Source organism: Alosa sapidissima, chromosome 13 (assembly GCF_018492685.1).
Source record: "Alosa sapidissima isolate fAloSap1 chromosome 13, fAloSap1.pri, whole genome shotgun sequence".
Taxonomy (NCBI): domain Eukaryota; kingdom Metazoa; phylum Chordata; class Actinopteri; order Clupeiformes; family Clupeidae; genus Alosa; species Alosa sapidissima.
In genome coordinates, this window is record NC_055969.1 from 15990603 (window position 1) to 16003236 (window position 12634).

Consider the following 12634-nt stretch of genomic DNA (forward strand, 5'->3'; position numbering starts at 1 on the left):
CACAGCAGGGGGCCACAAGACAGAGTGATGCACCCAGAGATGGAGGCCAGACCACCTCCCCTTCCAAAAAAAAGTCTCTCTCTCTCTCACACACACACACACACACACACACACACACACACACACAACCACATCTACCTCTGATCCCACTATAGAAGAAATGCGCCCAAGCGCAAAGAAATGCTATCCACAACCTCAAAATAAAGAAAAAAATAAATAAACACTGGAAATTGAAATGGGGAATGAGGTCTCGTCAACACTCCAACATGTCCCTCTTCAGGTGATAAGTCGAACTGGCCTTGACAGGTAACCATTGAATTGCTTTCTGTTGGGTGAACGGCCATTTTTGCCTTTCCTCCAAACGTAGTCTGAGGCCCATGGGACCGGGAGGAACACATGGGGAAACATTAGTTCACGCTAGGCAGGCAAGAACACATTTGCACTTTGGCAAAAACGGACATAGCGCATCCATGGATAAGGCTCTGAGGGTGACGAATGCTGGATGGTGCTGACAGGCCCCCCCGGCAATTAGGAGGCATCTGGAGGGGTGGAGACGGCCATTGCTGCCCCGTGAGCTGAAGCAAATTGCAGGGAGGGGATGAAAACTATGCAAAATAACCACCGGGTGCATTTAAATGGAAACCTTTACCAGACAAATATTGCCGTCGAGCAATAACTAATCCAGACGCCGTGATGAGTCCCAATCGTCACTTTCCTTTTAACTAAACACTGAAATTGCCCTGCCTGGTGCATCAGACTCCCTGGATTTTACGCCTGGGTGCCCTGGCGGGATATGAGGAAAAGAATCGGGCCAAAGTGACAGGCCTTAAAAGGAGTTTTTTTTTTAATCTTTTTCTTTTTTTAAAAAAGAGTCCCTGTCAGAGGGACGCCCCCACCCCCCCACCCCGTAGGCACTCTGCATACATCCATACAGCTACAGCTTTTCCGATTTTGTGCATCAGACACACAATGCTGTGAAAACGGTTAAAAGAAATCATCCACTAGGCCTACCTGCAAGTCATCAATAACTATTAGCTCTAGCTCTGTGATTTACACGGCGGCAAAGTGCGATGCTGGTGTGTGAAGTTGTATTGAATGGAATCTAATGTAAATGAATGTCGAAAGCAGAGTGCCAAAGAGGAATTTTGATAACAGAACAAGTGACGGTCAAATCTTTGGTGGCAAAAAATTGACGCCGTTAAAATAGGTTTACGTTAACGCCGTTAATAACATGTTTAACTGACAGCACTAAATGTAATATATTAATATATATATTAGGGCTGTCAAAATAACTGATTCATTTCTATTAATAAATTTGAGAAAAAATAACTGATTAAAAAAAATAACGCAGATTAATCGATTCCGTGTGACCTTTGACCCCGAGCCATTCTAGTCAGTAACCATTAGACTGTAAAATAAAGGAGAGAGAAGAAAATGTGCTGCCTAGATCATTGATTGGAACATTTACTTTTAAAAAACGGCCTGATGTTGATAAAAATAAAGTGTTGATTAAAATAAAGCCCTCTGCAATGTCTGCAGCAAGGAATTTGCATATCACCGGAGTTCATCAACTCTAAAGTCGCACATCGATGCAAAGAAATATTGTTGACATTCAGGGGAGTATTTATTTTCATTGTGTCCCCTGGGTCAGGGGTTCCCAAACTTTTCCTTGACAAGGCCCCCCAAATACCACTAGGTTCTGGCCAAGGACCCCTTGATGTGTTATTAAACCCATCGACAATACTACGGCAAATTTAAAAATACATTAAGCTAATCCTAATAATTATTTTAGCCACAAGCACTTTGTGATGGAGCATACAGTGTGTAAAATTACATTTGGGGCTTTCTGCTATATGAGAGCTATCACTCTACTATTCCCAGTCATTATCATGGAAAATAATGTTCAGATATGCGACAAATTATTATAATGGCATTGTATAACAAGCCTCATAGTAATGGGTATATTTAAACATTTTTCAAATGTATATATTTGTTGCTTTTATTTTTCTTTCCAACTTGCTGAGGCCCCCCTGGCACCCCTCACCCCCACTGTGACAACCACTGCCCTAGGTTATATCTGTGGCCTGAAATGCCTTGTATGTGAAAAAAAAAAACTTCTTCCACTTTTGAATTGATTTCCTCAGCATATTAGGTCATATCATAGATTATTATGGCCATTATTTGAACAGTGAAAATAATAATAAAAGAGTTTTTGAACTTTAATGTCACTAATGCTGATTATTCAATGATTCATTTGAATTTAAAATACTTTCACAGCAAAAAATATATATGTGATTAATTTAGATTAATCAATCACAGAGTATGTAATTAATTTGATTAATTTTTTTAATCGATTGACAGCCCTAATATATATATATATATATATATATATATATATATATATATATATATATATATATATATATCTATCCGCTGCAATAGTTGTACTTTCCATTTTGTGCATGCCGTGGACGGTGTTTGGACTTGTGGACTGTCCGGACGGTCCGTGACAGACTTTGAGAGCCTGATAGTGAGGGCATAAATGCAGTCGTACCATCACGGACTACAGTACCTGACCTCACTACAGTAATGTGTGTGTGACCCACAGATTTCCTTTAAGTTCACTATTCATCAATTATCAATGTTAATCATACCTACACCCCCTCCCCTTGACCTCATTCACATGGGTCAAATCTTTAGGTTGTAAAATCCTAAAGTCTGAATACTGTAATACTTCATCCAAAACTCTATGAAATCAAAAACACAGAGAGAAAAACACACACATGTGGAAAGAGGGGCAGGAATAGAGTTGTTCGGAGAGAAAGAGGGAGAGGATAACTTGTCCAGATCAATGCATTTCAATTCCAACCCCCCGCAGGTGGGCCTGCCCATGTCATATCAATCTGGAAAAAAAGCAAGTGAGAGAGAGAATGAGAGAGAGAGTGATGGAGAAAAAAGCGTGATGAAGTGCAAGAGAAAGAGTGTATTGATGGCAAATGGGCCGTGAACCGCGGCGTTGTGTCACTACATCAGACTGACGTTTGCCGGTTCTCCACTTGGCCTTGGCGCTTGCTACATTGTTGGGACAGAGAGAGAAAGCGCGCGCGCGCGCGCGCGCGAGCGAGCGAGAGAGAGAGAGAGAGAGAGAGAGAGAGAGAGAGAGAGAGAGAGAGAGAGAGAGAGAGAGAGAGAGAGGGAGGATGATAGGCCACAGCATGATCCCCCGAAGCACTGGAAAATCTCTGTCTTTCCACACGTTAGCTGCCTCATTGCCTTTCAATCAAATCTCAGAGGTGAAAGGGCAAAGTGCAGAGACAGAGGGAGACAGGAAAGACAGAGATGGAAGGAGAAAGAGAATTGAGGAACAAGACAGGAGGAGGAAAAGAAGTAGAGAGAAAGAGAGGCATGGAGAGAATGGAGCAATAGAGAGAGAGGGAAAATGAGAGGGAGGGAGGGAAATTATGTGCAATAGAGGGAGAAAAGAGGGAAAAAGAGAGGTAGGAAGAGAGGGGAAAAGAGAGAGAGAGAAAATGTGCAATAAGAGAGAGAGGGGGGAAAAGGAAGAGAACTGTGGAGGAAGATAGGAGGGGGAAGGAGGGAGAGAATGGAAGATTGCTTGATCACTGACTTGGAAGTGAGACTTAAATGACTGTGTTTTCTGGTCTAGCCTCCCTCTTCTTTTAGACACAAGTCATAAATATGGTAAACAGAGGCAAGGATTAGAATTTATAATTAGCATTTTTTTACACACAACATTTGGTTAAAATGCACGATTGACTGAGTTCCAGATATAGACATTTTGAATCCCAGAAGATTCGGTAAATGTCAATCTTTCTCTCTTGTACAGAAAATGTATGACAGTATTGATCAAAAAGAGCCGATGGAGATATTTCCTATACTATAGTTTCAAAACAAAACACTCCAACAGATTCCTGTTGGCCCCTTATTCATGAGTGAGTTTTTGCAGGTTTAGGTATTTTCGGCGACTGTAGAGCTCCCTCTAGAGTCGCAATATATTTATATTTTACTCTGCTGTTGTAAATAGCAAACTTCTTGTGACTTATTCTCCCTGTACACAAGGAAAATGATTTTGTTGTGGAGGTGAAGGATTAACAACAGGCAAAAATCTCCAAAGAGCTATATCTACTGACAAGGTAATGTTTCACGATTCTTGTGAGATTTGTCGGGCCGCCGTTCTTGAAGTTGCATGGCTGGTTTTCTCGGTAGCGACGTCTATGCTGTCTATGCTGCATAGCTATGTTAGGTGAACGATTTGCCTAATACAAGTTCGTTTAGCATCAAATTGGCTATGTGAAGTTGAAAGTCTTTAGTGTACCTTTCACACCTCAACAGAGAGACATGGATCAGCCATTTGCCGACAATGTGTCTAACTGTGGTCATTGTCCAAGTCACACAGGTTTACAACTCTGGGGTTACACAAGGAGAGCAAGACACACGCACACACACACACACACACATCCGGTCCCTTTGGGCAGAGAGGCCTTGGGCTCATCCATAAAGTAGCCACTGACTCAGAACTCATTTCCTCTCCTGCTCGGCCTCTGTGGCAGCAGCACTTCTGGACCCCCAGTGTAGCCCCAACAGGTCGGACGCAGCCGACGGGTTTCATCTGATCAAAGGTCTCCTTCTGTTTACCAAACAACAACGCTCCAGCCCTGCGCCTTGCCTGCACCGACCCACCCCAGAGAGAGGGTGGCAAACACACACACACACACACACACACACACACACACACACACACACACACACACACACACACACACACTTATCCCTGGCTCCAGGGAGTTTAGTGAGGGGATCTCGTTTTAAGCACTGTTGTGCTGACTGGCACCCAGCTCCAGGCCATGAACACTTGTCAAGAGGGTCAGAGAGGGAGGACAAGTGAGAGAGAGAGAGAAAAGAGGAGAGACAGATAGATGGAGTGAGAAAACAAATTATATAATGATAAGAGCGATAGAACGATAGATAGAACGATAAGATCGGTAAAACGAAAGATAGAATGACAAGAGTGCCAGAACGATAAGAGCGATAAAACGAGCGAGAGTCGATAGAGATAGATAGATAGATAGATAGAACCATTTAAATCTTCATTTAGCATACAGAAAAAAACGTACGCTTCCTCCTTACTATATTTATTATCATCTTCCATGTAGCATAAATTACAGAAACATTGTTTGAAATAACATACCAGAGAAACTAAGAAAATATTTAGGCCTAGTATCATGCAGTTGGTAGCACCAGGGCTTAAAGCAAGGACATTTTTTGTGCCTGAAGTTAGGCTATCAGACATTTTTAAAGATCTAATATTACATAGGATAATTTTAACAGTTACTTTTTATAGCTAATGTACTCTTACAGGGCTTCTGCAGGGTTAAGTCAGTCAAATTTAAGACTTTTTAGGCCTTTTTATGACCATTATGATTTAAATGTATGACCTACACGAATTACAGAAAATAATTCCCGTTCAAAATGAAAAACAAATTGGAGTTTGTGCGGATTTCTGTGAAAGTCTGGCGATTAAATCCTTCAGACAAGTCTGTTTGCTGCACTGCCGCAAGGACCTTGTAGTTCTGGCTAACACTCAGATTCCTCAGACAGAACTACAACAAGCAGAACGAATGAATGCCGCCGCCAGCGCATTTTTCAGGGGAAAAAGACGATGGTAGAATCAATGAATGAACACGTGTATAAATTTAAGACATGACTAAATGTGATTTATGACCTTGTATGGAAAATCCGGACATTTCTATGACTTTTTAAGGCCAAAATACTTTTTATTAAATGTAAGACTTTGTTATGACTTTTCATAACCCCATGGAAACCCTGTTTTATTTATGCTTTAAGGCTGTTGTGCAGAAAAAAGCTTATGCTAGTGTGCCACCTGCCATAAATCAATACAATTTGTAAAGGCAATGTAATTCTAACCGGTTACCATTTAGAGAGGCCTTGGAACACTGTAACAGGAACTGAAAATGTATGTTTTTACACAAACAAACTAAAATGAATACAGGGTTCCCACTCGAAGTAAAATATAAAATTCCATGACTTTTCCCTGACAATAAACAAACAAAACGTCCATGGCCTACTATATGAATGATACAATATACCAACCAAAGATTTCAGAGCAGCCACAGAGCGTTCCAGAATCTTTTACTTTTTTTGAGTATAAGATGAATAAATGGGCATTGAATAAATAAAGTTGGGCTAACCACAACTACTCAAACAAGCAGTAAAGCTAATGACCAAATATACACCAATTCTGTGTGGAAATATATCTGTATTAATGTATTTTGGCAAGTCAATTTTAAACTGTTTCAACAAAATTCCCTGATATTCCATGACTTTGACCCAAGAATGATCAAATTCCCTTACATTCCATGTCTGGAATAGACTTTCTAAAATTCCTTGATATTCCAGAAATTCCATGACCTGTGGGAACCCTGTGAATATCATTTTGTCTTCAGTCCCTGTATCTAAGAACCTCTTCATGATCTGGCTACTCCTATAACGGTAGAACAACAAGTGCACTCACAAGTGTTCTTATAACACCTTCAGTCAACGCCACCAGTAGCATACTCCACTGGTGAAATCAGATCATGACGGACAAGGAGCCCTGCATTGTTAGGAACATATGCCCCAAAACACACCAGCGACTTGTGTACAATCTGAGCACAGAGAGTGGGGATTTGTGTGACTGGTGGGCCGCGTTGACTGTAAACACACCCTCCTGGCTTGTAAGGTAACCCGAGTCCAAAATGCATAACACCATGACAACCCTCTCCACACCACTTCCCTGCAGGCTAACCCGAGCCATTTGCCTAATGACACAATTATAGACTTAATGACACCGATTCAGTGAAGCCATTACTTAAGAGTGACATACCTGAGATGACCTGGCAAATGACTAGCTTTTCAGAAGCTCTGAAGTGTAACGGCAAATTCTGTGTGCACAGTGGACATACTGTAGGACTGTGAGTGTGTGAAGAATCCGTACACTGTTGCATGCAGTACAAGTTTCGCCCTGCATCCCTTTTCAGGTGTTCAAAGCTAGAGCAGGTAGACACGGAGGGAGGTACAAATAGTTTATGAAATGGCTCACATGTGTACCCTCCTCCCGTTTGTTGGATGCGTGTTCTACTTTGCACTGAATGTGTGTGAATGCTTTTTCCCCTACGTCAGACACGAAACACATTATCGTTCAGTTTCTTCAGGTGACATGCAGTGAAGCTTAACAACTGTCAGTTTTAGTTGCTGCACTGCTCGTCTTTAACTACTTTTACAGGCCTATTGTGGCCATGCTGAATATTAATGCACAGTGTTTTTGTTAATGGTGTAGCATTTACTGGGTATATTAAACTGTGTTGAATTATAAGTAGGGTGCAAGAACAATGCTATTATGATGTATTAGGTTGAGCCTATTTCTTCAAGCAGTGGGAACCAAAGGGCTGATACAGTGGATTCTTCTCTCTCTCTCTCTCTCTCTCTCTCACACACACACACACACACACACACTCATGTGTAAAGTGAAAGAAAGAAATGGATACAGAGGAACGAGAGGGAGTAGAAAGAGATGGATACAGAAGGGTGAATTAAAAAGAAAGAAGCCTCCCTCCAGCCCTCCCTCCTTCGCCTCAACATGCCATTTCTTTCTTTCTTTTAGTTTTTTTTTCCTCTCAGAAGGGTCCTGTCGGTCCTGATGCCGTCGCCTTTGTAGTTTACTGTTACTGGTGACATCTTGGTGTCACGGTGTCACACTGAAATGGGTCCCCTCCCACGTTGTGGGGCCTGCGGCAGCGACGGAAAGTGGGTTGGGGAGGAGGGAGTGGGGTTAACAATGGCCCTTGAGGAACCAGGGAGAGCCCAGGAGGGCCCAGCTGGGTCACCCCACCCCAGCTCACCCCTACCCCTCTCCCAACCCTTACCCTCTCGCTCCCATGAAATTGGAAATTACCTCGGCCCACTCTCACGACAAGTCAGTCAGTGTCTGTGTGGGAGTCCCTCGCCATCGCGCCTTCCATACTCGCAACCCGCAAGGAGAGGCGGTTGAAAGAGAGCGATAGAGTGGGACACAGAGAGAGAGAGAGGGAAAGAGAGAGAGAGAAAGAGAGAGAGAGTGTGAGAAAATGAAAGGATGTGCTTTATAGGTTGTGACTCGGTGACCTGCCATATGTGCTTGACCCTTGACTTTTTCTAGTTGGGCGTCACTCTCTGTGTGGTTTTGCCGACCGGACTTCTGGGAGGCAGAGTCGGCGGAGTTAAAACCACAACTGAGGCCATCGCTATCCATCAGTCTTAGCAAACAGTCACATAAACATCACGCTTGCTCTTTGATCATGATGGATAGTAACATATGCTGTGGTGGCCATGCAAATTACCCAAAGAAACTCCAAGATACTCAAAGGGGCCTAATTTAATAGTGCGACAAGCACTGTGAGTGGGCTTTGTTATGTCTGAACAGGCAGGAATACCAACATTTTCTAATTCATTGACACAACGGAGGGCCCAATCAAGCCTTATTAGGTTGAGTAATTAGTGGATGTGTTAACGATGTTATTCTTTATCTGTCAATCACAATGATTTGACCACACCTTATCAAAGGTTGTATCAGCGATGGTGGGGTAACGTAACTTCTGTTGACGTTCAAACAAAACAGAGAGCTAGCTCGATTCTCCCTTCCCCTCCCTCCTGTGCAATCGAAACTCTCCTGAACGCACATCTCGTCGGTTATTGGTTGGAACACTTTATTTTGCTTTTGAGTGGTTGGCAACACTTGTTGTTAGCAATTGTTTTTGTGTGCAGATCTCAGAGCCTAGGCTGCCTACAGAGATGCGTTTTTTTGACGGCCTGCTTATGGGGAGGGCAGCTAGCGGATCATTAGGAAAGATTAGATGAACGTGATCATTTATGTTTGGCCCTTTTTTTGCAATCGCTGATACAACCTTACGTTCACACAGAGCTCAGTAATTGTTTAACAATGGAGTCAATTTCCAGTCGTAAATGGTGCGGTTTACATCAGAGGAAATGGACGTTCTTGTGCGGGAGGACTGCCTGTCATGAAATCATTCAAGAGTTTCACAGAAATGGTGTTGCTTTGGCCCCAGCCGTGGCGCAACTGGCTGGGGCACCTGCACCGTATGCCGGCGAACCGGGTTCGATTCCCGCCCCGTGGTCCTTTCCGGATCCCACCCCGACTCTCTCTCCCACTTACTTCCGGTCACTCTCCACTATCCTGTTGCATTAAAGGCATAAAAGCCCAAAAAAATATACTTAAAAAAAAAAAAGAAATGGTGTTGCTTTGTAGATAGTCGATTATACATAGACCTCCTACGCCAATCTCATGTGTTGATCCACCCATGTTTGCGCTCAGGATTTTGATCATATCATATCAAGTACTACAAGACTTTGTGTAGCTGAACTGTTTATTCCTTACACTTCCATGAGGTTTTATTGGCAACACTGAACTACATATCATATTTTTAGGTTCCAGGTTGCCAAGTCACCTCAACACAACACCAAAACATTCCTACAATAAGAGGAAGTGCTCCATACCAAGAGAGGAATACAATTCTGAAATACACTACATATATTCATAACAAAGGTCCACTGTGTAACGTTTTCAGTTGTTTGTTAACAAAATAAACATTTCCCATTCACAAATTTGGCCTTATTCATGTTTAATTAACACCACCACCAATTCAAAGAATACCTATTGGCTTAGAAATCCTTAAATTTACATATACATAGCTGGGGTCGAATCTCCATGTACGTGCGCCATTTTAAAACAACGATGGCCAGCAAGGAACATATGTGTGATAGTTGATTAAACATTTGCACTTTGGTAACATTAGCTTGGATTCATCTGCAGAATTGCTAGCTGATGTGAGCAATGACATATAATACCAAAATAGCTTCGACCTAGCATTATTATTTACTGCCTTGCACTTGACTGCGCCTTTAATGCCTACTAATTGACAAACTGAATGACAATGCAATCAATTAAACATCAATATAAAGGTCAATAAATGTTAGTAATAGCCATGATATGGAATATTTATTAATGACAGGACACAAAGACCTATCAACGAAGATGAGGAAAAACAGGTTACCTTTGGGTTCTCCAGGATACCGGACTCGTAGCTGTTCAGACAGATACAATTCAATATTATCAAAATTGTAACTCAACAAATTATCACCTTACAGAGAGATAAGCCCTACACATGTGTAATACATGTTGTAACACCTTCAAAAAAGCCTTAATGTATTATACAACACACTTTGGCCATTTACTACCATTTAATTAATTTGCAAAAACATTTTTACCTGTGTGAAACACACAGTAGGCAAATGCTTGGAAAATGCATTCACTCACTCACTCACTCATTAAGTCAAAATCATCATGGTTCACCTGATGTGCATGAGGTTAGCGTCCATGCTCCATGGCGCCTTTGGAGTGACAGGCACTGGGATGCCATGTTTCTGTGGGAGAGAAGGAACTCTCCGTCACACCACTACAAGATGACACAAACAGCCCTGGCAAAAATCTGGCTCTTCTCTCAGAGGAAATGGTCAAGGAGAATCTTTCTTTTTATCTTACAGTTGGACATCTCATACTGGTGTTGTGATCATTTTTGCAATCACTGTAATCAAGCACTGTAATACACTGCGTGTAACAGATTTAAGTCATGCAAAATGTGTTGCATGATGTCTTTAAGTCAGCAGTCAAAATCTAGTGTTAAAGCCATATAGATTTGGTGACACACACACACACACACACACGTTTGCCCATGCAAAAGGCAACCGAATCTGGAGCAGTTCATGGTGCCAGAGTATTTAATATTTTCTCCGTTCACCAGACTAAAAGTAATGCTAGGCTATGCATCACACTGTTAGTCGGTGCATTCCAAACTTACAGAAACTTACTTGCGTTTCATGAGGCACGGCTGTGTGCAATACTAACGGCACACAGATAAACTGAATTTCCACTGACAATCAGCCGCATAAAATGCCTTTGATTAAATCTAAAATCAGTTATGTTTCAAAAGGTCTAAGCTAAACACATAAAGAAAGACTCAGACAACAAAATTAGTCACCATAGTTACTGCTATTTAACTAATCCCTGTGGGCTTAAAAGACAAGGATACTTTACTATAATGGCATCTTGCCATTTCTTATAATAGTTCTCACAAGAACCAACAGCTCCCTCTAGAGGAATATCTTTACCATTCCATCCCTATTTCATCCAGCTATCAAGTACTTTACTCATCAGCATTTGATTAGCACTAACCTGGACATATCTAGACCGTTTGACTGAATTTTATCATTTTAGAAACAATTCATAATTTGTCAGAAACAATTTAACAGTTTAGAAATGTTAAACACAGAATTGCTGTCAACACAAAAGGAAAAAAAAAAAACTAAAAGCATAACCAGACAGCAACCAGTGTCCTTCTGAGTGAGAAGCAAATGTTTGATGGCCAAAAGCCTCTGGTTTCTACCTCAGCATATTCCATCAGGTCCTTCCTACCCTTGAAACGGGTGTAGAATTCTGGGATCCTCCAGGGAGCAATGATCTGAGGACAGTTCAGAAGAAACTGGCTGTGATGACGAACTACTAAATGAATATTATCAGAAAGACACCAGAAACTATGGAAGAGCACTTACTTTAACCTCAGGGTAGAGAGCGTAGCAGGTCAGCTCAAAGCGAATTTGGTCATTTCCCTTTAAAGAGAAAGTAATACATTGGTCATTCGCAATGAAATATTTACTCAACTAACCCAGCCATCGCCATTATTAAAATAATAACATTAATGCCTCAATAATCAGACAGCGCTGCGTAAAGTCCTTTACAGAGTGATCTATGCTGTGCTGCCACTGACACACATGGAAGGGAAGGTATAGGCTAAGAGGGATTTGTGTTAGAATCGCTCTCTTCCAGTTCCAACACAAATAGTGAGGAGACCTTACAAAAGTCTTGTGTGTGTGTGTGAGTGTGAGTGTGAGTGTGAGTGTGAGAGAGAGAGAGAGAGGAGAGAGAGAAAATGGGGATTTGTGATATATGTGCTTAATGAAGTAGAGGTGCACAGGGTAAATGCAGTCAGCGTGTACAAAGTAGAAGATACTACAGGTTACTGGACCTTAAAGAGAGTATGCACCAACTTTTTGAAACATAGGCAACTTGTAGTCAGATTACCGCAAACCTTTGCCCCTATAATTGTCATTAAAGAAAGCAAAAAAGTTATGTGAGCCAACATGCACAGGTGGACAACAAATTTACCCGATTACAGTTTTTCTCAGTCGCTTTGGTGCATTTCTCAAATCATAATTAACATATGCACAACAGATTTCTCCAAACAATTAGTGCAAACTGCACCCCATAGTGGATTACCTGCAAAAGCATGCATCTTGCTCAAAATGCTTTGTTTATGTGTCAAAAGCAAGCATTAATACCAAAGATCCTTGATTACTAGCCTCTCGCTCCGCTTTAACCCTCTGTTAATACCAATGGAACAGTCTGTGCAATCAGAATGGCAAGTCATGATGCCATTGTTTGTGTCAAGATACTCAAATGGTTTTGTCTTGTTGTCAATATGGCAGTTTACTCTAAGTTTTTTCT

The 12634-nt window shown here is 41.6% G+C and overlaps 1 protein-coding gene across 2 annotated transcripts in view; it reads right to left on the bottom strand.

Annotated features, from left to right (window-relative positions):
- Positions 1 to 12634, bottom strand: part of ass1 (argininosuccinate synthase 1) — a 51334-nt gene that overhangs the window by 25929 nt on the left and 12771 nt on the right. For both annotated transcript variants that reach the window (XM_042059726.1, XM_042059727.1), the window contains 4 exons: positions 11683 to 11739; positions 11517 to 11591; positions 10427 to 10497; positions 10128 to 10158 (listed from right to left, as the gene is read on the bottom strand). In XM_042059726.1, coding sequence (XP_041915660.1) covers positions 10128 to 10158; positions 10427 to 10497; positions 11517 to 11591; positions 11683 to 11739 — 234 coding nt within the window. The remainder of the gene's footprint in view (positions 1 to 10127; positions 10159 to 10426; positions 10498 to 11516; positions 11592 to 11682; positions 11740 to 12634) is intronic.